General features: G+C 42.6%; 2 protein-coding genes across 2 annotated transcripts in view; one reads left to right on the plus strand and one right to left on the minus strand.

Annotated features, from left to right (window-relative positions):
• DPY19L1 (dpy-19 like 1) overlaps positions 1-12,862 on the minus strand; it is a 50,227-nt gene extending 37,365 nt beyond the window's left edge. The window contains exons 1-3 of the mRNA XM_018571261.1: positions 12,625-12,862; positions 5,193-5,217; positions 1,771-1,858 (exon numbers count right to left, since the gene is read on the minus strand). Coding sequence (XP_018426763.1) covers positions 1,771-1,858; positions 5,193-5,217; positions 12,625-12,862 — 351 coding nt within the window. The remainder of the gene's footprint in view (positions 1-1,770; positions 1,859-5,192; positions 5,218-12,624) is intronic.
• Positions 12,863-14,776: 1,914 nt separating this feature from the next.
• Positions 14,777-27,183, plus strand: part of BBS9 (Bardet-Biedl syndrome 9) — a 248,417-nt gene continuing 236,010 nt past the window's right edge. The window contains exons 1-3 of the mRNA XM_018571278.1: positions 14,777-14,852; positions 18,050-18,173; positions 25,115-25,237. Coding sequence (XP_018426780.1) covers positions 25,126-25,237 — 112 coding nt within the window. The 5' untranslated portion in view covers positions 14,777-14,852; positions 18,050-18,173; positions 25,115-25,125. The remainder of the gene's footprint in view (positions 14,853-18,049; positions 18,174-25,114; positions 25,238-27,183) is intronic.

A 27,183-nucleotide genomic window follows, 5' to 3' on the forward strand; every position in this document is an offset into this window, starting at 1 on the left:
TCACTAAAATAGAATATAATGTCACATGACTGTGTCCAATTTACAAATGTAAAAATAACTTTACAGATTTAAGATGAACAGGGGGTACACTACAAATCTCTATACTAAAATGCACTTGGGTACAAATACTCTGACCATGACAAGTCTGCTTTTTATTTCCCCCTTTTTTTTTTTTTTTTAACTGTACAGATCAACAAACAAGAGACAATAGAGGAGGATTCATGCTTCTTGAACTACAGTAAGTCTTCAGACTCCTCTCAAACTACCCTAAACCCCATCCCTCCACAGTTTTTTTGTTAAATTCAGTCACAAAGATTACCCCTCCCGCTTACCCTGTTGCCTTAAAAAGAAACTTTACCCTTTTCTCCAAAATAACTACAAATACACCTTCAGAAATGTTTAGTAATGGCAATCTACAAACACATACTTATAGTTTTTTTTGTTTACTCCCCATTCTTCTCAAAGTGGCAATTTTTTTACTAAGGACAGATTACTAAATCTCTCTTTATTTCCTGGAACTTTGGCACCGGTGGCTAGGACAAGTGATCATGCACATCATCTCAGGGGAGGGAAATGCCTTTCTTTGGGATCTCATGAGATTACAGATGAGATTTCCCACCACTGCTCTGATGATGTTTATCTTCCCAGGATGCAATGTGTGGGCACGATTACATAATTTGTGCCAAAGTGGACCAGGAAGTAGAAAAAAATTGTAAGTAAAAGAAAAATATGTTTGTTTAACTAATTATGATTTTATATCAGCATGGCGTTATTTTTAGTCAAAAGGGGGTAAAGGTCCGCTTTAAAGTGTATTTCCCCTTTGCAGTCAAATTTGAGAAACCCCCTAATATATATATTTATATGTATCGAGTATGAGTACCGATACTTTGCTTTCGGTACTCATTGATACCAAGTACCAATACCGGTGCTTCCGCTGCCATGGAGCCAGGTTACCGGGCAATCTGATTGCCCGAGAAACTGGCTCCATGTTGTCTAACCTGCTTTATTGGCTGGGAAGCCGGTTTCCCAGCCAAGCTCAATCAGCATCGAGCCGAGTTCCCGGCTAATGAGGAAGCCATGCTGTCAGTAATGATCCAATCAGGAAGCTGGTAGGCGGATGGGAAGCCGGCTTTCCAGCCAATCAGCATGGAGCCAGCTGTTCGGTCAGCTCCATGCTGATTGGCCAGGAAGCTGGTTAAATATGTCGGCATTAACCTGTCCAGCCCCCTTACATTCTAGAGGAACATTCAATACACAGAAAAACGTTTCTTTCAGACAAGAGCATGTAATATGCATGCAACAATTTTAATTTATTTTTAAGGGAACATGTAATAAAAATAAAAGTAGGTGTTACCCCAATTTGGCTGCAAAAGTGGAAATAACCTTTTAAATGGCCATAATCGACCAGTATGTAGCCCAGTCGGCACCCCTCTATTCCACAAAAAGTTGATTCTTCAATTACATTTTGGAAAAGGAGCCAGTCCGTAAAATCTTGGCCGACCAGTGGCTGCCGCTTCAAGATTTTTCTCGTTCAGGCCACCGAGCCGAATAAGAAAAAACCGTAAGTGTACGACCAGCCTTAGGCACAGTCCCGTGGATGCCCTTATGGTAAACATAGCCATGAAGAAAGGTTAGTTTCAAAAAGAAAACTTAGAGTCTGGAATGTACAGTTTTTGTTTTTAACAGTACTAAAAAGACACACAATAAAAGCAAATCACATTGGAAGACAATGGTCTCATTTTAATAAAGATCAGTAAAAAAAAAACTTACCATTTCAGTACGGAAACCCATTTCTCGTTCCAGTGTTGAAAGGTGAGAAAAATGGCGGTCATTCTCAAAAAGTGTTGATATGTAACGCCTATGGATCAAAGGACACATGTAAACAACAGCACTATTAAAGTGACATTAAACCCTCAGATTTTTTAACATAAAACAATACTGTAATCCATGGTTGTTTCCCTTCTCTTTGCTGCTCTTCCTTTTAAATCTGTATCTGTTCTCATGCTGGGCAGAACTTCTGTTTTGCAGCAGACTGCCTTGTCTCTGGAATAGCTACATGGTGTCTGTGTGAAGGTTCACAACCTGAGCCAGCACTACAGGAAGAGGCACTCAGCTGCAAAGGGAAGTTCTCCCCAAGCATGAGAAGAGATACAGATTTAAAAGGAAGAGCAGCAAAGAGAAAGGAAACAACCATGGATTACAGTAAGGCCCACATTACAGTATTGGTTTATGTTAAAAAATCTGAGGGTTTAATGTCACTTTAGGCTATTTTTATTAGTGACAAAGTAAAATCTCGGTAAGCTGCTGTTTGACCCGTAACATAAAGCGTATCTAAAACAAAGAACAAAAATGTAATATATTGCAACTCACATCTATAGGAGGGCAGAGAGAAATGTTTAAGAACTATAGATACTACGTGCCCCACCGCACGCTGTGGTTCCTTCCACTGACCCCTTGGACGCTATTGCGTGCTGTAGTGAGGGAGGGGCCGGCAGAAGGAACGATTGCATGTGGCAGGGGACACAGAATCCAACAATCTTGAAAGTGTGTTAGATGTGGAGAGGCCCTTACTCTAGTAAGAGCGCAAAGATCAGAGGAACTGGCAGCGGGGCAGGTATGTACAATCCTCTATTGCAGGCCTTTTTGCACAGCAACAGACTCTTAAACTTTTTTTTTTTTTTTAAATAATAAATCCAGATCAAAGAAATAAAGCCTAGCAAAGTATTTCTTTATATTTTTGCTTCAGCACTTGTTCATCTGGTTTCTGAACAGCTGGCTTCCCTGAACTTCCCTTTCAGTACAGGATCATAAGGGACATAACAGTCTCCAACAGCTGTTCATCTAATAGCGTGGAGAAGGGAGGTATGAGGAGAGGGCAGCAGGGCGAAATGGACTGCTCCGCTTACTGTCACACACAAGGGTGGCTCCATACTCCCTGCAAGGGAAAGGAGCAACCCTAAAACAGGATATCAGGGCCAGTGTTCAGGGGACCAGTTGATTCTGCAGGAAATGCAAGCTTTTAAACACTAAAAAGCAGCAACCATTGGAAGTGATTTAATCAGCATTTGAAAAAGCTTAAAAAAACTTGTGACTTTCATATCAATTTAAGGCATATTATTACTATATTACTAAATACATTATTACTACATGAAGGTCATTCATTTATTGCGGCCTAGAAAACAAATTGTAACATTCCATTGGTAACATTGTTACTTCATGTTCAGTTTTTCTGCGTGTAGTGCCTACAATCTGTTTTGAGAAGCCAAGACAATAATTGCCATTGAAACTAATGTATGCAAGTAATCAAGATAATCAGACTGCCTAATTGGAGGGCTTAATATCTACTGAAAGCAGTCTGCAAGGATGGAATTGAATACAAATAAGGAGGAAAGACTTGCTAACAGGTGGTACTAAAGGTCAAGTTCCATACGATGCCATTATTTTCGTTAGGTGGAGGTAGAAAATAGGCAGCATATTTAAATCAAACAGGAATTGCAGGTCTTAGATGCAAATGACTGACCACTCAGAGACATTAACCACTTCAGGCAGGTTCACATATATACACACATCCTCTGAACCGGTTAATATGCAAGTATTAAAAGTACCATTTTAAACAGCCGACAATGGCTATTCAGGTACAATCGATCCGGTGGCTGTATAGCACAGCCGGGACCGGCGCGGCGGGTCTCCCTGCATCGGTCAGAGGGAGATCAGCAAGCTTCTAGCCTCTGATCTCTCTTCCGATCACTGGACCCGGAAGCGATGTGTAATACATCACTTCCGGTGTCACAGTGCACATTCTCCGGCTCCTAGAGCCAGGAGAAGAAGCTGGTGAAGCAGGTTGCTGCTTCATCAGCTTCTTTGGGGTCCCTAGGATATTAGGTCCTCTTTAAGGAGACCCCTGTCACATCATATTTGCTATTACATAGGTGGCTGATGAATTTTAAGGCTTGACATGTTTGGTATCAGCTTACCAGATGTTACCCCGTCTTTTATATTTTACCAAAAATTGGGTATTATAGTCTGTTTCTGTGCACTAAAGTTCATTTTAGTGTACTTTACTCTAAAAATACTGGTTTGATAAACATTTCACAAATAACATGCAACATAAAAAAATTGCAACTAACATTTTTTTTGATTCTACAAAGCCTCTGCTTTCAGAAAATATATAATTGATTGGGAGTTTTAAGCAGTTTTCTAGCCAAGATTTTATCATGTGTGTGCAAATAGTAAGAAATTGTCCTGGACAGCAAATGGTTAGAGAGTGTGAGAGTATCAGTCATGAGAGAAAATATGCATATATAGCTATGAGGTCTCCTTACCCAAGCTCTCATTCCTGACCATTAACGATAGCTCCTACACAGTAGCCATAGCAAGTGGGAAGACCCAAAGACTTTGTTATAGAGATCCTAAATGTGACCATACACTGCACGATTCTCGTACGAGAATCGCGGGAAATCCCGCGATCGTACGAGAATCGTGCAGTGTGAATGAAGACGTGCGACCGTTTCTACTGTATGGTCGCACGTCTTGTCTAAGGAGCATGCTAGAAAACCAGCGCACACTGCCCGTGTGCGCCCCCTTAAGGGGGCGGGCTTGCGATGATCGCAAGTACGATCTGCCTGTCCAAGATGGGCAGATCGTACGTTTTTTAAATTACTTTACAACCATCGCAAGACTAAGGTCTTGCAATGGTTGTTAAGTGTATGGCCACCTTAAGAAATATAAAAAGCTGGAGAGTAAAGCTGGCCATACATTATGCAACTTTCAGCCGGGTCTTTATGTACTGGACGAAATTCGCACAGTGGATGCCGCTGTCAGCACCCTTTTGGCCGACATCCCTCAATCAGCTGATCGAAGGAGCGGGTCGGAAAATCTTTGGCTGCCCGCTTTGTTCGACCGATGAGCCGCCGGCTCTGTCCAGGTATTCTGTCAGCAGGCACCGTCAAGAATACAATGCAAACGGCGGGGGATTCCTCGATCAACGCTCGCAAGTGTTGATGGGGGAATCTGTTCTATTTTTTTTTGTTCAGGCCGCGGGTTGAATGAAAAGGAAGTAGAACAGTCACAGTGTATGGCCAGCTTAATCCAACCAGACAAACCAAACCAGCACTGATCAGTTTAGAGTAGGCTAATCGTTAAAAACAAGAAAGAAGATTAACAGTACCCCAAGAAAGAAATACAAATCTTACCAGTGCAAAAGACCAAATAAAGCAGCTGAAAAGGAAACATAGCAGAATGAGAAACATTCGATAAATTCAGTGAGAATGATTCACTTAGTTCAATTAAATAATATACAAATTTATGATTAGAAATTTCAAATTAAAAACATTCCTCTGCACCGGATTGGTGTTCAAAAACTGTACGCCTTTAGAGAATCACCTTTAGAGAACCAACTTCAACAGTTCATCAAAGCAGAAAACACAAAATCATTTTTTTTCATCATTTAAGAAGTGGAAGAAATAAAAGCACAAACTTGAAAGGTATCTGTGATCAAAAACTAAATATGCATATGTACTTCTTTATTGAATTTCCATAAGTTCTATCACACTCCTAATAACCATATTGATATGGTAGTGTAAACTTACTTATTGAAGATAAGCACTGACACAATTTCACTCAGCCCGGTGAATATGCTTGAGTGGCAACTCTCACAAAGCTTGCCTTCTGAACTGCAACTCAACATCTGACAATGTAACATTACCAATGCATGCTGGAAGCAATGCATTATGGGCCATGTAGTCTTGGGAAATCGAGACTGAATTACAAACAGCAGGGAAAGAGATGCAAAGCACGCTGGGAATCCAGGAAGTTATTGAAAGTAATGGGCAGATGGAAGGCAGCATTCACTACATAAAAGGACATTTTCAAGTAAGCTTTGATTGCATTATCAAAAACAACTCTAGTATGTATTCCTATTACAGTGATGTTATAAACAGGATAGAATATGCTGCAACAAACTCCTTTAACCAGAAAACAAATATCAGAGGCTTCACAAATGCTTCCATGAAAGCCCATATAGTATTTTAGTAGCATTTCAGCTTGTATTTCAGGCTGATATCAGGAAGTATTTACATGCTTCAATACCTGTTAAATGTTTCTTGCAGCGTCCAAACCAAAGCACAGCAGAATGCAGCAAGACAAACCCTTTATCTCAAACATGAATGCATATGAACACATTTTCTTCCATTTGTAAGATTAAGCAAAGCATTTGGAAAGGCTTCTACATATTTCCCAAATGTTTGCTATTAACACGCACGCAAAATGGCCCTTAGAGGATATCTTCATTACCAATATTTTTGTAAATTGGTCTTTATCTGTACTACTTTCCTTTATTATCTGCAATCCCAGCAGGGAGACCTACAACAAAGCTGCACCAGTAGCATTTAAAAGCTCTCTGCACAATATTTGTACTCTATATACTGTATACGTGGGTCTCTCAGCTTAAAGGTTATCTAAAGCCCCTTTTTTAAAAGCGATGCTAAACTCAGGGGTTAATTCGGAAAAATGCATTCATGTACCCTACCTATTGACAAAAATGTAGCTTATCTATGTATCACTCAGCTTTAGATCTTCAAATCATCTCTCAACTCCCATGATGGACTATAAATCCTGAATAATAAAAATCTCATGTACAGGTAGCTTATTTGTATTGAGATTGCAGTCCATCATGGGAACGAGCTTGGAGTGGTGGCTACTTTACAACACACACAGAGACTAAGGGGAACAAAGTAGTCACCCTCCAGACGGAAGGTCAGCACAAATTCAGAGTAATGAGTGGTTAGAACTGCTGGAATTTTATTTCTATGTCTGCATCCACTGGGGGGAGTCACCCTCCCTACCCTGTTTCCCCGAAAATAAGACCTCCCCCGAAAGTAAGACCTAGCACTATTTTTCAAGATTCCTGTAATATAAGACCTACCCCGAAAATAAGACCTGGTTTGGTGGTAGCATGTGAGGGGGAACTTAAAGAGCAGGAGAGATGGTATCAGCCTGCAGGGACATATCGTATTAAGGGGATGACAGGGGACACCCTCCGGCCGGCGCAGTGACAGGGAGCACTCCAGTACCATACTTCACCAACTGCTGTCCCCCTGAAGGCACTGCTTAATGAAATGGTATTGTACCATAATGTGTACCGGTAAATGGTACCGTACTTCACCACGCTGTCCACTGTCTGATGTCCCCACTGCTGCACCGCTGGTACCGCTGCCCCTGATGGCAAAGGACCCGGCGCTGTAGAAAGCAAGGCTGCGGCGGCGGATGGAGCAGAGCCGCATTAGCCGATACTTCTTCTAAAGCGCCGGTTACTGTGACAGTCGGAGTGATACCAGGTGCACTCCGCCTGTGAAAGTGAAAGAAAGGGATCAGCATTACCGATACTGACAGTAGGAAAAGTAAGAAAGAGCAACAATATTATTCTCATGCTTACCATACCAAAAAAAAAATAAGATCCCCTGAAAATAAGACCTAGTGTGTTTTTTTGGGGCAAAAAAAATATAAGACAGTGTCTTATTTTCGGGGGAAACACGGTATTTGTCCTCGTCAATTTACCACAGGGGCAAATGATGGGAAATCAAATGTTACAGTTGGCACTGGTACAGGAACTAAGGGGAAATCTACCAATGGGCAGACCTGTTCCAGTGTAAACTGGCTATGGAGGGGTTTTCCTTCCTGCAGAGGTTTCCTCTTACTTCCTGTTGCACTTATGGAAGAAAAAGGGAATTAAAATCTCTCTCTAGGTTTTGTCTTCAGATAAACTTCAATTAAAGAATCCACACCTTTGTGGTGTGCTGCACTGTGTTACCACAAGCACATTAATGCACGTTATGCCACCCTGGCACACAGGGAACAATACCTGACCCTTTTTTTGGGAACCAACCACACTGCATTACCATGCATTTCCTTAGTGTGTATGGGTGCCATTTAAAATCATGTGTTATTGCAAAGCAAGAGGTATAGAGCCGGCCTTAGGGAAATAAAACAAAAATTAACAACCTTGCAACTGGAACTTTCATTTTATTCTTCTGCTCAGTGCACTATGAGGAAATCTTTGCGTATTTCTCTGGTAACCTTGAACAAACAAGTCATCAAACATGAGAAGCACATGTACATTGCAAAAGATGACACAAGCCAAAGTACACTTTAAAGTAAGCATATTGCAAAATGAAAAAAAAGCCAACAGTAGAAGGTTGCAGGTATGCAGTACATTCATGTTGCAGAGCAGGCCAGAGATTCCCAACAGTGATATGTACACAGAGCTCCCCAGTGCTTCAATGGAGCCGATACAAAAGCCTGCTGCTTCTGGGCATGGAGAAGCATGTGACCTCCTCTAAAGATGCTTGCTTGGGCCCGAGTAGCCGAACACCAGGACCGAAAACTCTAACGTGAAAAAGTTGTCATCAACCCTGTGAAAGCTCAAACATAATCACCTTACATAAGGTTTACTGTTTGGCAAAGCAGGGATGGGGGCTTTAAGGGCATTTTGCCCCTAAATGGGCAAAGTAATATAATCTCTTTAAAACTGCAGGGAAAACTAGCACAGACAAAATATAAACTATGCTTGAATAAAATTAACATTATCTCATTAATTGTATTAGGTCACGTGATCACAACCCTCTGCTGGTGTCTCCTTTCTCTGACGCTGTTGAGGTTGGTAGGCATGAACATTCTGCCAACTGACAATGATTTACAACTATGGATGCCAGCGGGTGATATCACTTCGGGATTCAATAGCATTGTTGGAAGGCATAGATAGCCGGACCAGCCTTGGAAGGCATAGACAGACGGACCAGCCTGAGCTTTGTGGTCATGTGACCCCATATAAACACATTAAACAGGTATATTGTGCAGATCACTTCCCTTCCACTTTAAAGCTCCACATCAGGGAAATTCAAAGTTTTTCCCTTGCATTAGGGCTGCCCCTGCTCTGCAAGGGTTGACTGATCGTTTAGGTCCAAGCAGCCTCTTCTCCGGCGCTCTATGGATTGCTGACCTCATCAAGTACAATGCAGATTCCATAACCCTGCATTGTATGGGAGTACACTGAGTGGCAGTCTACACCCGGAGCAGAGAGGAAGAAGAGTAGAGTGATGTCTTCTGGGGAAGCGGGGATCAGGTAAGTAAAACTGCCTTTTCCCTAAACATAAATGAGCATTTAACCCTTGCAGTGCGTGGGCAGCCCCACTGCGCAAAGATTCCACAAAATCAAATGGCCTACAAAAACTCTAAATTGGTCTGGAGTACATAGTGACACATTCAAAATAGACACATGGATTTAAAGACACTATAAACTGATTACCATGGACCTCTAAATTTAAATATATATTAATAATTGTGAACACTAGGGAGCACATGAACTATGTCATCCCACAAAAAGTTACCTTATTGGCACAATAATGAAAAATAAAACCATATAATATTGAAACAATAACAACAATATCCTCTATCAGATCCCATGGGGGCATTACTACACCTGGAATCAAGCATCAATGTCATAAATTCATGAAGTGTATAGATCTACCATAAATAATTAACATCATCCATCTCAGAAGAAATATATGCTATCAATATCAAATTTCAGATTAACTGTATGTATATAGTCCCAGGACAGCCATGGTACTCTATTTGTACCGTAAATGCCCAGGTGCTCCAAAGTTGACATAGAGACACTCAACGGTCTTGCAGCAGAATTAAGGCAAAGCATCAGCATTTTATCGTCAACGCTTTGATGGAGCTCAGTCCATGATAAAGATGGACTGAGATCCATCGAAAGTGCATGAAAATGCGAATATAACTCCAAACATTTCACAAAAAGGACAGTAAATTAATTACTGAAAAACAATTAAATCTATTGACAGATGTGCACTAATCCATCAGGTTCAATGGGTTTCCCACCACACTCCTTACTGGTAACCCCTTGAGATGGGTGCTGAAATGATTGCGGATGTCACAGCTCTAATCGGTATAGGAAACAGGATTTCACCAGCACATAGGAGAAATGTGTCCAAGCAAATGTCTTTTTTTGATGCATAGTGTCACAAGAATGGCAGTATCCTACACTAACCCATCAGGGTCACACAAATTCAATATAAAATTAAAACTTTGAAGAAAAAATAAAAATAAAACCACCAATTTCGTAAACATAATAAACACAGTGTGCAAATACAAGAATTATAAATGTTATAGTATAAATATAAGCGTTATTAACTATAAAATGCTATCAATAGCAAATCTAAATATAGTCCAATATACAGACTGTGTCCAAACACTCCTAGTACTACACATACAACAAACTGGTGATCCCTGTGATACCATCACAATGCGCGAGGCATACACAAGCTCTTAATGATCTAAAACACAGTGGAATGCAAAGGCATATAGAACGTAATTATGTATTTATTATCAGGGGATGTGTGTCATCTTTATTGGCTAGGGAGAAGTGTAATCCTCTACAATCGTGTTATAAAGCTGATTTTTAATGTATGATTTGTAATTCATTTAAAACATGACTGTGGTAGCATAGTTTCTTACAAGGCAATTTCTTTGTTTGAGTACCTGAAAAAAAGATGAATCACTTTAATTCTGGATTTCCGGATCTACAAAACATTTAAACATAAGTTCTTCTTGTTTTCACTTAAAACAAACCCTATCCTGTGGTTTCCAACTATACCATTGTACTCATGTTGACTGGAATCCAACTGTTAATACCAGTGTCACTTCCTCTAAGCTCTTCTGTTTGCTTTGCACAGCTGTACACTCCGTACACAAATCTATCTCTACACATTACTAACCAGATCCAGTCACCTTTTACATTTAAATTGTACTTGTCCAAGAACAATACATTCAAATCACGTAACAGCAAGATTAAAAAAATAAGCAGTACCAACAGACCAATGAATAATTTGTCACTGAAGACCAGCCACAATATACACACAGCACCAAATGTTTAATGTGTGCCCTACAACTGTTTGTAACTAGTGATGGGCTCGGGCATGTTCGCAAGAGCCTCGTGCCGAGCCCGCCGGGAAGCTGTCAGCGCGAAGGGGCAATCACAGGCACTGAGACATTTCCCGATCTCTGCAGCTGCGGACCAGGAACATGTCCCAGTGCCTGTGATTGGCCCTGCGCGCTGACGGCTTCCTGGCGGGCCCGGCAAGAGGCGCTTGCGAACACGCCCGAGCCCATCACTATTTGTAACACAGCTCTGTATCACAAGTGATCTGCTTATTTGCATATCTAAACCAGATCTAAAGTCTAACCTTGAATACATATGCGACAACAGTCTTGCTGACTTGGCCATCATTTAAGCAGTGTATGGGCCTGACAGCACCCCTCCGTTTCATAAAAGTTGATCTTTCACTCGACTTTCATTGATGGAGTTGGGCCAAAAATTATCAGCTGACTAGTGACTGCAGCCAATATTAGAATACAATAGCCGGAGAGATTCCTCCATTAATGCTGTTAGCATGACTGAGGGAATAAAGAGTTTTTTTCTTTTAGGTCATGGAACCGAAAACTATAAGTGTTGAATATAGCTCAGAGAGATTAGTGTAAAAAAAGAAATGTATAAAATCGAGCTGGTCATGAATGTTAAGTGTATGGCCAGTTTAAACATATGTTCCATTGAAAACGTAAAGGAGCCCACTTACTGTAGTTTTAGTGCAATTATCCTATAAATGATATTCTCCATCACCCCCCCTCCCCACTCCCACGTCTTAAGCTTCCTTAAGAATTTTGTTGAAAAGAGAATGGTCATTGGACTTTCCATTAGTTAATTGGGTCAAATAGATGATCGATTGTGACCACATTGACGGAAAAAAAAAAAAAGATGGATGGAATTTTTTTCTAGAATGAAATTAAAGTAAATGTGGTTTTTGTTCAGGAAACTCCATTCATTCCAAAATTGAATGTTACAGGACATATGAAAGTCTTAGTTGTCGGGCTCCCAAATCATTTTTATATTTTTAATGAGCACACCCAAGTTACATAATGTCATTTTATGAACCATTTAATGGCTTCATTCACAAGCCACCTATATACTAGATGCAATATCTCCTAGACAGACACGTGTTAGAAAGTACGAGGGTCTCATATATTCGGGTCAGAGTATAGCTAGTAGTAGTTAGTCACATTCAACCGGACTTACTCTGTAATGTTAAAGATATTTTTGTCACTTATCTAAGTAGCTTATTAAATCTGAACTGAGGAACCAACTTGTATGAGTCCTAAAAAGTATTTCCCGCTACAAACCAAATCCAGTTGAATGTGACTATCCACTACGGTGTGGGCAACTCCGAGCCTTCTATGTGTTATTGAACAAGTCTATTGAACAAGTCTATTGAACAAGTCCAATGAGGCATTGCAAGACTGACAGCCACAGACATGACTCTCAGATGCAGAGACATGATGTGATTGTAGTAAAAGCATAGCTGGAGGGCCAGAGTTGCCCACCCCTGCTCTACTAATAGTTACGTTAGATATTAAGTGAGAAAGAAGGCTACATATCCATAACAGTGTGCACAGGGGAGAAAGCTGACCAATTTTTGCAAGTGGAGACATTGCTAAAACTTGCATAGGACTACCATAAAACACACTGTACACCATGCCACATGCAGATCTTACCAAACACCAGGTTGAGCCCAACCTTTACATTGGCTAGGCTGAGGTAAGAGAAGAAATGCTCCTTGGCTCCCCTATTATTCCTGTGATGGGATGTCTCGGTTGGGTGGTGGGTCCTGGCCCTCCCTTTAGGGGAAGTGACCCCGCGATGACGATGCCTCACTTGACCATCCACCACTCCACTCTGCTCACTGGACTTGTTTGGTGAATCTCTGAGCCGGGACCTTCCCTCCACGGCCATGATATGGACCACTTACAAATCAAAACTTCTGAAAAGAGAGAGAGACAACGTGAAGACCAATTCCACCTTTACCAAAATGTTTCAGGTTGCACCCATATTTAGGAACATGGTGCCATTCTTCAGCCCCCCATCCTCAACCACCCCCCCCCCCCACTCACCTAAATCACTTCTCTCCACATAAGCTTCTATGTATTTCTGAATCTGTGGCTTTATCCATACAGCTGCATCATTCATTCAGGGGATCTGAGAAATAAAATGTCCCATCTGGCACTGCATTAGAAGGACTCATAGATCTTAATTAAATACCAGCGTAGTGACATCACTACACTTGTATTCCATTGATAACGTCCTCCAGCTCCATAAGGTCCGTACCTCAGTATGTAACTGGAGGATCAGTCTGCAGTTGCAGCACTTCGCAGGCTCAAATGCAAAAAAATCAATACATGCATATTTCTTCTTTTGTGCAATATTTCATTGCATTTCTTCATTGCATGCAAAAAGTGGAATATGCCTTTAACCATCACAGCTAGAATCTCCATTCTTTTTCTTTTATTTCTATACAACATAACATGGCTCATAATAATAATACAAGAGCACCAGATAATAGGTCAGGGAAGATTTTGCTGCCGTCTCTGTTCTGTTATTTGGCTACAGCAAATCTTCTATACACTGAAATCTGAAAATTGAAGGATCCGGGTGGTAAACTGTTGGCTTAACATTGACTGCATCCTATCAGATGCAGTTACTGTTCGGGTATTCTGACAGCTGTGGGTTCTGGGTGTCTCAATATAATAGCCATCAGTGGAAATTCCACCATCCATGATGTTTAGTAGTGTGGATGGAGGAATAGCCAGATTTTGCTTGTTTTCTACGCCTGTATGCCTAACTCTCCGTTTCCTGCTCTCTTTCTCTGTCCAATCAGCATGCTGGGGTTGGAGAGCGGGTACCACTAATCATGGGCAGGGGCTTGGTGAGAACCCAGTTTGCTTAAGCCTGTGCAAAACTGACTGACACCCCCTCCTCCAGTCCCAATCAGTTGTGGCAGGGGGATCCCCCACCCATTTGTGGTGTGTAGCTGTGGGTAATGCCCCTGCTGCAACTGATTGGTCCAATGCCACTGACACCATTGTATCCCTTCTACAGTTTGCAGCTGAAAGTGGTGTCACCCACCTAGCTGTGCCAATCTCAGAACTAGATGGACAGAAACAAACACAAATCCTTTGGCAGGTAAAAGAATTCCCGGTCAGGATTTAGTTGTTTGCCGGGTGTTCAGCATTACAGTCTTGTTGCTTTTGAATCTTAATCAAGTCTCTTTAAGCACAATTCATATCAAGAGCAAAGCAGATCTCATAGATATATCTTCAGTGAACCACCATTGAAGATCAGTTCATATATGAAAAATAGTCATATGCAAGAATCAGCATAACAGTACATAGTAAAAATGAGATGGACGAATGAACACATGCCATATAACAGTCCGTCCAAGCCGAGCTCAGATGATCAAAGCTTGCACAAGTCCATTCCCTGCCTATGTGCAGCGCTACAGCCCAGCATCCTGACCCGACTCGCAAGGTCACATGACCCCCATACAGAGTGCCAGAACCATACTCTCTTCCTAATGTAAACCCCTCGGGATAATAATCAGAAAAAAACCATTACCTCCTGATCACTGTGCAGCTAGTCTTCAGTAACACCCACACCAGGAGGATTGTGGCACTACTACAGCTCCCTGCCTCCTCCTCCTCCTCCTCCTCGGAGCTACAACAAAATGACCGCCACTATTCCTTGCGGACAGATTTAATCGTGCAGGCTTTTGAACTACACTCTCTAGCTCACAACACGAGCTACACAGTGCTACAAGAAAATGTCCTCCGTTCTCCTCGAGTTTTTGCTTTCTTTTAATCTGCGCATGCGCGTAACTATGGCAACGGGAAGTAGCTGGGCAGTCGTGGAACGCAGAGGGGCTACTCTGTGTAACCAGCTGATGGAGGTGGGTGGAGCGCGGGGTGCCTGCCCTGGGTAGCTCATGCATGATATTGTGGGTGTCCGGCTTGTGAAGGAAGTGAGGGGCTGCGTGTCTTGTCTGGATATATGGTGCTGAGCGCTAAACTGGGTAGAACGAGCGGAGAGATGCGGCACCTTTGATTGGTTGAATGAGGAAAGGGGGGGGGTTGGTTTGTCAGCGTGACGTCATCAGCTTGTCTGTGAATGGACAGTTGGACACTGAGTCTGTGGGTGACAATAGGTATGCTGTACCGTACAGCCTGACATGGGCCAGCAGGTAGGTGATTGTACTCTTTATATACACGCCTGATCCTCCTCCTGTATATAGATGTCAGCTGACCCTCACCCCACACTGACAGTCTCTTGTTGTCATTATACTTTCCTGTCCCTGGCTTCCAGTACACACAATTTATACCTAATAAGAGTCAGTTCATCCCAAGCTTTGATGTTCCCTGGGGTATCAAAGAGCTGAATTCAATAGGAATAAATGGGTAGTACATCCCAGGTGTGTACACAGGTACAGGATGGGGGGGATAGTACTCTGATTTCTAAAATAAACATCAGTTTACATCAGAAGTCTTCTGTGGATGATTGTAGAATGTTGGTACCTGTCGTATGTTGTGTGCGTATCTATACATCAATGATAATGATAGTCAAGGTGCTTTGTGGACATGGTAAGCAGTGGATTACTGTGATCTCTATGTGTACATTTAGCTGATGCAGCTCCTTGTCAGTTGACTGGGTTTCTGGGAATCATTAAGATTAGAGCAGCTACACAACGTGTGCGTTGTTTAGTTTACATTACCTGTATCCCATCGCACTCATGACCAGATGGAAGCCCTGGTAAAACAGGGCGGGTGCGGTGGTGACAGAAGATGACTCCGCAAAACACAAGTCCAAACAGAAGGTCACTCACACTCCAATGCAATGCCAATGCAATGATTGACTTGGCATTGCATTGGAGTGCAAGTGACTTTCTGTTTGGACTTGTTTAGTTTACATTAGGGGCCCATTTAAATTTGTGAGCTGCAGTAACGCACTTGCATTAATACGTGCGCAATTAAGGAAGCCCATTGAAATCAATGGTTTTCTGACGCACCAAAATGTCCACAATATCAGACATGTCACAAACGTTTTGCTGCGAGGCACCATGGGTTGTAAATCATGCATTGCCTTAGGGTGTTGGGGTGCTATTCAAAATTAATGGCACTGCAACGTGTAATATGCATTGCATGTGCTGTGGTAAGATGTGTTCCCGCAATGCATAGATGTACCATCTTGTCTTGAATTGTATTGTAATGTCTTCCTTTTATTGCAAAACGCTGCGCAAACTGTTAGCGCTATATACATCCTGTATAATAATGTAAGTCAGCCCTTAAAATGACACAAAACTCAGTTAAATCTAGTACATAACTATTAACAGTACTGTACATTATTTGTGTAGCACTCGGCTGTAGATCCTTAAATCATCTCTGAATTGGTGCTGACACTGTCCTTCCTTCCGGAGGGTGGCTACTTTTCTTCCCCATGGTTCCTGTGTGCTGTAAAGTAGCCACCACTCCAAGCTCACTCCCGTGATGGAATACAATCGCACGTTAAGTTAACTAATTTGTATTGAAGTTATAGTCCATCACAGTAGTAAGCTTGGAGCGGTGGCTACTTTACGACACACACAGGGACCATGGGGAACAAAAGTAGCCACCCTCCAGAAGGAAGGACAGTGTCAGCATCAATTCAGAGATGATTTGAGATAATACAGCCGAGTGATACACAAATAAGGTACTTGAGTGTATTTTTAAGATGTAACTCCTTTTAGTGTCACTTTTAGAGTTTAGTGTCACTTTAAGCCCAACTAAACTGTCAGTTTATATCAGCTACATATATTCCAGGTGCATCATTACAAAAGGCGTGCAAAGCCTAATGCTTACCATACACCTATAGATTATCTGCAGATTTTCTGTGGTCAAATGGAAAACATTCAACAGATTCCTCCATCTACACTAAACTGCGTGGATGGAGGAAACTCCCGCTGGGCCAAACTTCAGTATCTTGCTAGTCGGTCCCTCTGGCTCTCAAAATAGCTAAACAATGCCTGCATCCAATCAGATTGTTCAGGTGGAGATTACTCCATCCACACAGTTTAGTGTAGATGGAGGAATCTGTTGCACTTGTTCCATCTGACCATAGAAAATCTGCAGAAAATCTATAGGTGTATGGCCAGCTTTACAGTTTGTTTTCTTTATGAAGTAGCCACCACCTAGAAACCCCTGCCAGAATGCTGCAGAGTGGGGCTCTTGTTTTCTGTGGGGAAGCAGCAGTGTCCCTGCACAGGCCCGACATGCACAATTCTGAGTCAGACCTGTAGCTGTGCAATCAGCAAAGCTCCTGCTACTTGATGAGCGGGAGTCGGATCCAGAACTTTCCAATCATCGGGGAGCATGAGCTTTCCTGATTGCAGAGCTAAAGGTCTGACTCAGTAAGGGGCCTGTTGGACCTCTACAGAGAGACCACTGCTTCAACATAGTGATCAAGGATCCCACTCTGAAGCATGCTGGACGAAAAATGTTCTTTAATCAAACAGATGCTGCTTTTTAAAGAAAACGCAATGTAATACTTTGCACACCTTTTGTTATGACGCTCCTGGAATGTATGTGGCTGATTTAAACTGAGGATTCCATTGGGTTTTTACCATTAGATTCCTATGTATTTTTTGTGTAGCTGAATACACATGAACCTGCATTTTTGCTGCATTTTGACAAGAAGACCTTGCCATAGAGATAAATGGAACTGCATGAAAAATGCACAGTATATGCAATATCAGCACAGATAGGTGGGTGACTCTACTTTCTCTGTTACAGTTGTAGATGTTGAAGGGATACAATGACGTCCTTGATCCATGTCCAGTCTAGTTGTTGAGAGATAGAATGATGTCCTCGATCAATCCTGCTGATTGGACAGTAAAAGAGCAGTAGGAGACTGATGAGGTCATCTCTGCTCACTTTGGTTTCTCCTCCTTCCAGCATGTTCCTTGTCAGCATATTTGTATGTAGCAAAGCCTGACTGGTTCACAGTGCTGCCCCTTCCACTCCATTGTATGATTTATTACTTGTATAGTATATGACTATAATATTTACATGTGTATTAATTTGTATAATAATATTGTTACTTTTTTCTTTTGTTTAGAAATATCTTGGATAAGTATTGAGAACACAATGTCGGGTTCTACATAACCCATGTGGGCTTTTTCCCTGCTGTAACCAAGTGCCACTGAATCGCTGCTTTTTCTGCTTTATTCTCATCAACAGTGGTAAGTGCTTCTGACAGTGGATCATACGTGATATAGGCTCATTGGTTCTGCTACCTTGTGGTGCAACATGTCGGATTCTAAACATAGGGGTCAGTCTCACTTTCCACGGTGTCTGAAGCTCACCCTTCACTAATGTTTCCGATGCTGTCTGCAGTGGGCTTCCTGAGGTGCCCGGCGGCCTGGAACTTTGCCTGTTGTTAAGAGTCTATGCCATCTTCTGTGTCATCCCTAACTCCGCTGGGCACTGCCGCCTCCTCCATCTTTTATAGCAAGTGTTTTTCCCTGCCGTCATGCTGGATTTTATGGGCCAAATAGCACTAATGAGTGCTGACCGCAGACGCCATAAACACGCTTTCATGCCTTCCCCTGCAGAACCTCTATCTGATCTGACCGCAGTCTTAGTGGCCTCTTAGCTTTCAGCTGCCGAGTCTGTGTCTGTTGCTTAGTGTCTCCAGTCCTTGATGGAAGAACCTGTTTCTGAGGAGTCAATCTTCCGCCATTATTCCCAAATCGAAAGAAACCCAGAGGTCAGCCCTAATAATATTATTATTTTATTTTTTTTGTAATAAATAGAGCAATGCCCCTCCCCACAAAGGCAGCCAGGCATGAATGCTTGTCCCTCAATGGCTGCAGGTGTCGCAATCTTGCAGGTCTCAGAATGACTAATTCCAGCCCTTGAGCACCTTAGCTTTGTTGGTGACTTCTATAGGAGAAGGGCTGTTATAAAGGAGTACCTCTTCCAAAGCACTGATGTCTGTTTCTGTTATGGGAGGATGTATTTTTGTATTTGTATTTATGTGCAACCCACCTGCCACCTGAGGAGTGAAGTAGATTGTGGCCACCCCCGAGGAACTGTATTGAGTATACCTACCCTTTTTTAAGCAGAACTCTGGGTAAAAATGTTATTAGCCCTTGCCCCCCTCGGAGGGTTAAGTGCTTATTTTTGTGCAAGGGTTAAGTGCTCAATAAAACAGTTATGCTCACCCGATCCTCTAGGAGAGCTTGTTCTTAGACCGGTCCCCCCTCCTCCGCTGCAGCGGTCTAAAGTCCCTGAGTGATCACGTTCTATTCACAGTGTATTGGGCGTGAGAACATTCCATCGCTGCAGTGGAGGAGGAGCCAGGCTGGAGGGAGCTCTGTGACAGCTGACCCGCTCAGAGGATCAGATTAGTAAGACTTTGTTATTTTTAGACAAAAACAAGCACTTAACCCGTGCAGTGTAGGGGTAGCCCCACTGCAAGGGTTAATAACATTTTAACCTGGAGTTGTTCCTTAATATTTTTTAGTCCTACTTTACTTGTTCCCCTCAAATCCATACCCCTGTTCCTTGCACTGCTTCTTCATATGTAATGCAGGCCAGGAAATGCACTAGGCCTAGCTATGAAATATAATTGTTATCAATGGTGCCCAACCAACAACCTCCATTATTCTCCATGACTGGGCCCAGCACCTGCCCAACATTAGTGGATATAATGCTGCCAAACCATGGGCAGACCAGGCAGTGAGCAGGTGTGTATTGGACATTGATGGCAGAGAGGGACAGTCAGAAAATTGTGAAAGTGCATGTAAACTTTTACACCCCAGCAGGTAAGTAAAAAATAAAAAAAAAGCACAGCCTCCTTCCATCTCAAGCCCCCACGTGTCATTGACAGAATTACAGTTCAGCAATAGTTTTGTGACAAGGCCAGGCAATAGTACATTAAAAAGCTAAAGTTTCCCTAATGCTTAAAGTGTATTTCCACTTTTGCATCCACACTGGGATAACACCTATGTTATATTTGTTATATGTTCCCATTCACGTAGCATAGCTCCATACTGCTGTCACACTCTGGCTCTATAGATCAAGAGCTGAGTGATTACCATTTGGTGATTGCTCAGCTCACTTCTCCTTCATGCTGAGAGTGGTGACTGTCAGTCTCCACTCTCCACAGGGTTTCCCTCTCCCCTCTCTGTTCCTCCTGGAGGAACAGACAGGGAAGGGGGCAGGCACAGCTGGCTTTGGCTCTAGAGAGGCAGAGCCAGCTGTCAATCAGGCAGCTGGGTGGATCCTGACCATACCATGGCTCTGCTATTTGCTGGGTTTGGAGTACATTAGTAAATATATTCCTTTGCGCAAAACGAGGACTAAAGCCAACAAAAGGTTTGCATTTGGTTCTATTTTAACATTAATAAATGTGATCAATATGCTGGATTTGCCCGTTTTAGTATTTCATAAACTGTATTGCAGCTTAGGCAAGTCAAGTGAGTCAAGCTGAATATTAATATAGTACCTGTCGCCCAGTATTACTCATATTCTTTTATTAAACATTGTTTGTGTCCTATGAAGCTGTGAAGTGTTTCCTCTCCGGTGATTAGAAGTGCCATCTTTCTTCCCTCTTTGACAGCAGACGGTGACAGTTGTAAAGAGGATTGCTCCTATGGCTGACATGTTCAGCAGCCTTAAGTAGATTATTGTTATGCTACTAGTAGGAGTATTCAGATCCCTCCCTTGCATGCAAGGACATTCCTGACTCGCTTTAACCATTTGTTGCCAGGGATGCTGTGTATTACCCGATGACAGCCAGCACAATTGTCACTGGTTTATAAATAATTCACAACATTAGGATTAGTCCGTTAAGGCCATATGTGATCCTGAACAATGGCTTGTTTGAGCATTTATTGTATTTACTCCTAATCCTTCTTTATATTCCACCCTCTTCATCATTTCCACTCCAGCACTGGCTGCTGACGCAAATGATTTCACAGTTTCTGGGGCTTTGATAGTGTTTGACATTGGGTGGGGCACGTGCATGAACAGCGCTCACAGGGTCAGATATGGGTGAGACGTGTCTGGAGGTAGAGTGGATGCTTTCTAAAGAAATAAGTGTGCCTAAGAGCCCATTCACACCAGAGCGGCTGTGGATCAGCGCTGTTTCCGCGCTGATTTCAAAAGGGAGGTTTTGGGAGTTTTTCATAGAGTTTCACCGCTGAAACGCAATAAAAAATGGCCAAAACCGCACTGATCAGCGCGGCAAAAAACGGTCAGGGAGCAAATTGGGCGGGGGCAGTTCGGACCTTACTGATCTGCGCGGTCGCATGAACAGTCCCCATAGCAATGTATGGGATTGTTCATGTTGGTGGATTTGCGCGGCCAAACCGCCCTGGTGTGACCACGGCCTAAGATATTGGGTTAGGGCTTGTTTGCACCAGCCCACACGTCTACCGCAATGTACTGTGCGCTAGGGGATGCAAGGCATCGCATATGTAAAGTCTCCTTGCGTTCTGGGGTGGGTGGGGGGGGTGTCATTCAAGTCAATGGCATGATTTTTGTGTGATCCCACTGCACTGGAACGCAGGGCATTTTGTTACCATGCGTTCCTGCACGGCTGATCGTACTGCGGGTGGGGGGCGTGTCTGCAGTACCATTGACTTCAATGGCACTGCCACGCCCCCCAAAAGTATTGCATGCTTTACTTCTTTTTTTTCAGCGCAGCGAGTTTCGACGCAGAACAACCGCCTTGCACACCGCTGTGCTTGTAAAGCTGAATGAAATAGCACTGGTGGCATTTCAATAAAGTTCTACCATAAAAAAAAAAGAAATATGCAGTGCGATGTGCCGGGTGCAATGGCAGTGTGTCGGGCATTGCACACCAACTGCTGTACGTTTAGCGCAGCGACTGGTGTGAACTGGCCCTAAGCCGAAAAAAACCTCTAAAACAGATTCCGTGACTATGCATGCACAGGTTCCTTTGTTTTGTCTCTTTTGAAACACTGCAGTATAGAAAAATACCTGTTGTTGATGCACCTAACTTGCTGTTGGGGCTGACTTTGCCTGCGCTGTACTGAATTACCAAGCAGTGTTATCAGCCCTGCCTAAGTTATCTGGACTCCAAAATGACAACATTGCTTGGCATATCAGAACAGCAGAGGCACTGTGTTGTCAGCTCAAAAAAGGAGCACACTGGATTTACAGGTTACCAGGAGGATTTTATATCTGTACATGCAGCATTTTTAAAGGGATAAAACATGGAGAAATGTGCATGGATTGCTTATGGGAGGGTTCGGATCTGCTTGTCTTTTCTTCCCTTAGTGACAGTGTAGTAGCCTGGGATAAGCATTAACATTTAACCCTAGGTGACTAGAAACACATAGAGGGGGATTTATTAAAACTGGAGCAGACAAAATCTGGAGCAGATTTGCACTGCAGCCAATCAGCTTCTCTCTCTCATTTCGAAATCTTATCTGAGCAAACTGAAGAGAGATGCTGATTGGTTGCTACAGGCAACTGGTCCAGAATCAGTTTGCTCCAGTTTTGATCAATTCCCCCCATACTATCTAATGCAGGTATGTCTTAAAGAAGAAGTCTCACCTTGTATTATTTTTCACAGCTCGGTCCCCTGACTCCCGCAGCATGTGTGGCTTTTTATCCCATTCTTCTGTGTGCAGTACTAATGGAGTTACAGACTTTGACAGCTAACTCGTGATCAATCTGTATTGCTCAAGTTGGTCATACACTGCCAAATGTTCAAGTCTGCAGGACTTGGATGAAATATGAGCCGTGTATGGCCCCGCTAACGCCACTCGGCTTGACAGAAGTTGATTATTCAAAGGAGCTGGGTAGAAATTTGTTGGTCGAACAGTGACTGTCAATTATCTGCAGACACTGTTCAGTTATTCTGACAGTCTCAGGCACTTGTCGGAATACAATAGCCCAGCAGGGGAAATTCGTTCATAAAAAAAATTCATTTTTTTATGAACAAAAAAAATCTATATGTATATGGACAGCTTTAACTGCAGTAGAGAAAAAGCAGGTCACCAACTTGGCTGTGCTCTCTAGCAGGGCTGCCTAATTCCAGGACTGGTTGGACAGAATTACAAATATTTTGATAGTCCCAAGATAAAAATCGATGTCACTTTGTATAAAAAAAAACTTTATTCCAGCTCCATCTATGCTGTTGTTAGTTTTTAAGGTTGGAGTAATAGGTAGAATCTTATTCTTATGAATTAGTGTGTATTCATTTTGTGATTGGTTGCATGTATTAGGTACATGATTTTAATAAAAGTTCAATAAAGGTTAGTTTTAGCAATTTAGGAGGGTTAGTGTGAAGTACAGTATACTATATGTATGTAAATTGGGATTAGGAGTCTAGACATTTACATTCTCATGCTAATTGTTAAATGGCCTCCCATGATGATTTTGATGAGTTTTTTTTTTTTTTATGTTTTGGATTTAATTGATGAAGAAGGCACAGGTATACGTACATGTAGATTACCATCTTGAATATGCCAATGGTATTCTAAATGGTTAAAAACTTTTTTCGATGTCCCTTTTAATTAAAAACATATTGTAAATATCTGAGGAATAAAGCTTTTCGCTCCTAGACCGCAAGTATCACTACGACTAAGCCCATAATGGTGAAACGCGCAGGAGAAGGGTAGATTAGAGGCAGGACTGGGTGGCATAGATGGAACTGGAAAAAAGTTTTTATACAAATTGACGTCATAGCTGTGTGGCCGCCTTTCATCTTGGGACTGTTGAGTATTAGAGCGAGGGCAGGCTCCATTAGCAGGCACCCGGTGTTCCCCATCTGATGAATGGAAGCCGTGATGGAGCGGTGCCAATAAGGAAAGCTTACTGTGAAATCCTTTGACATATAAAACAGCTCCCTTGTATTAAAGGAGAACTATAGGGTTAGGGCTTTTCCCCATAGTTCTCCTTAGGGTATCGGGAGGACACAAGCTAGCGTCCTCCTGTCACCCTAAGCTCAGTATACTGCGAGCAACAGCGTGCGGTATACTGAGACGCCGCAGTATACCGCGAGCAACAGCTTGCGGTATACTAAGACGCCGCAGCTGAAGCGGATCCCGACAATTATGTCTGGATCCGCCCAGCTGAGTGAGTGACATCTGGCTCTGCCTATCAGGAGGCAGAGCCAGCTGTACCCGCCCCGTCCGTCCCGCCAGTCAGTGCTGGAGGATCGGAGCGGGGGGAATCCAGCCGAATCCAGGATCGAGAAGTGAGCGAACGCCGGTATGTGTTCGCTCACTTCCCGATCTACTGAGCCGACCTGTGACAGTCTCATTGTCACAGGTCGGCTAGAACTATGAGGTGAGTGAAAAGCACTAGCCTCATAGTTCTCCTTTAATTTTAATTGTGTTTTCAGCAGTTTGCCTGAACTTCAGCTTTGATTTTATTGGACTTCTGCGGCTAAAGCTGCATTTCAGGACCTGGATGGATCTTAATGATAAGTTGTTCAAAATGGCTGGCCCGCTGGCTTTGCTTCCTTTGTGGTGTCAATATTCCTTGCTGATTAGTAGCTTACTCCTGGACCTGAAATCTACAAAACCTTTGTATGCAAAGACAGCATTTCATAATAAACGGGTTCACCGTTTTTAGATTAAAGTAGTAAAATATATCACCAGTACACCGTGTTCAAATCTTCAGAAAGTGATCATTTTATTGATACACACATCTTGTCACATTGCAACGAGGGGCCACTCAGGCTAAGACTAAGCCCTCGTTCACACCTGACCGTTTTGTAGCGCGTTCTACGCTCGACGAACGCTCTACAAAACGGTCAAAAATATAAATTGCATTGTAGTCAATGGTCTCGTTCCCACCTTGGCGTATTTCCGCCCGTCCCTAACGCGCTACAAAACGGCCCACGCCTGAAAAGGTCCAGGTACTACTTTGGGCCGTTTTGTTTGCGTGTTTTTATTGGGATACAGCCAAGTAGCGAATCGCGGTAAAAAAAACGCGCAACGGTCACGCGACAGACACGCTAATGCAATACACCTAGGTGTGAACGAGGGCTAAGACACATGAAAACAATGCTCCCAAACTGAAATCTTTAATTTCTTACATACGGAATAATTCCGGGTTTGCTGTCAGTTAGCTGTGTGTAGAAGAAGTTGTTCTTGTCCTCTTCTTTCAGCTTTGTAATCTATGTTTTACTTTCTAGAGAGTGCAAACATGTCACTGTTTAAAGCTCGAGATTGGTGGTCCGGGTCACTGGGAGAAAATGAAGAGTTTGACCAAGGATGTCTGTCAGTGGCTGATGTTGACAACAGTGGGTCAGGTCAAGGTAACCACATCTTTATTTAATATGACTACTTGTCATGTAATTTGTTTAATCTTTCATAAAATGTTCAATATATATATATATATAACATTTTTTTTTTTCTGTGAAGCTCCTGACCTCAGGACGCACTATATACACAGAAAATAGACGAGCCGGCTCAATTTCCTAATCCATGGTAAACGGCATGGATGGGGGAATTTCCCCTGCTGGCTATTGTATTCTACATCCGTTAACCCTGGTATAACTTGCCTCTTTTCAAGCAGAAAACCTCAGATCCATCTGGTATCTGCCTATCTAAGTCCATTCAAGAACATTTAAAATTCCTGAGCCCTGATAAAGGGAGAGCTTGTGTGGTCCCCGAAACCCGTTGGCTGTTTTTCCACTGTCAACCAATTACATAATCAAAAAATGTTGACTCTTGGATGTTTGTTTGGTCGCTCTAATTAGATGGTATATGCGTGGCCTCTGGGTGCCCCCCTTTTTTAGGGGTTATCCCCATTCTTTGAAGTGCTGCTTAATCGGAACTAGTGTGACCAGTGATGATTTAATTGATCCTTTGAAAATCTATATCCAACATCTCATTTTTGCTTTTGTTTGGGCTATTGTAGTCCGACAGCTGGATGTCAGAATACTTAATGAGTGACTGCAGCTAGACAGTGGCTGCGGTCGCTGTTTGGCTGACAAGTTTCTGCCAACTCCTTTCAAGTTTGTGGAGCCTGTGAATCTGCCAAAATGTTAACTATGGTTGGCCTTGCTTTTAACAGTTTATGGCTATCTGGCTTTCAGACTTTACTCATCCCTCGCTACTTTACAGCACATCATAGTAGAATCTAGGGATGTTCAGATACCAGTGCCGATTCTCGGCATTTTCATGAGAACTACCAGGGATGCAGTGGTTGCAGCTGGGACCTGGCTCTGGCGCTCCACCACTGTCCTGAAATCATTAGTCTGTAATGTTTTAGAAAAACTCACATGACAATAAACAAAAATGTATCAGTACTTGTACTTGAAAACATGGTATCGGTTAAAAAATGACAGCTGCCTCCTAACTTTTGAATTTTTCTCTAGTCTAGTCTAGTCTAGTCTTGGAGTTGGAAAAGTATAGGTACATGTACTTGTACCGAGTACGGTACTTGGTAGCTGAACTTCCCTAGTAGAATCCAGCTTGGAGGTTTAGCAATGGAGCTCAGTTATATGCCACCCCAAGCTCCTTTTACTTTCTCAGTTCTTTTGGTAAAGAATGCTGCTTTCTTTATTCATAAGGCTCAATTTGCAAAGCTAACACACCAGGATAGAAGCTCCTGACCTCAGGACGCACTATATACACAGAAAATAGACGAGCCGGCTCAATTTCCTAATCCATGGTAAACGGCATGGATGGGGGAATTTCCCCTGCTGGCTATTGTATTCTACATCCGTTAACCCTGGTATAACTTGCCTCTTTTCAAGCAGAAAACCTCAGATCCATCTGGTATCTGCCTATCTAAGTCCATTCAAGAACATTTAAAATTCCTGAGCCCTGATAAAGGGAGAGCTTGTGTGGTCCCCGAAACCCGTTGGCTGTTTTTCCACTGTCAACCAATTACATAATCAAAAAATGTTGACTCTTGGATGTTTGTTTGGTCGCTCTAATTAGATGGTATATGCGTGGCCTCTGGGTGCCCCCCTTTTTTAGGGGTTATCCCCATTCTTTGAAGTGCTGCTTAATCGGAACTAGTGTGACCAGTGATGATTTAATTGATCCTTTGAAAATCTATATCCAACATCTCATTTTTGCTTTTGTTTGGGCTATTGTAGTCCGACAGCTGGATGTCAGAATACTTAATGAGTGACTGCAGCTAGACAGTGGCTGCGGTCGCTGTTTGGCTGACAAGTTTCTGCCAACTCCTTTCAAGTTTGTGGAGCCTGTGAATCTGCCAAAATGTTAACTATGGTTGGCCTTGCTTTTA

This window comes from Nanorana parkeri, unplaced genomic scaffold (genome assembly GCF_000935625.1).
Source record: "Nanorana parkeri isolate BGI_ZX_2015 unplaced genomic scaffold, ASM93562v1 scaffold41, whole genome shotgun sequence".
NCBI lineage: Eukaryota > Metazoa > Chordata > Amphibia > Anura > Dicroglossidae > Nanorana > Nanorana parkeri.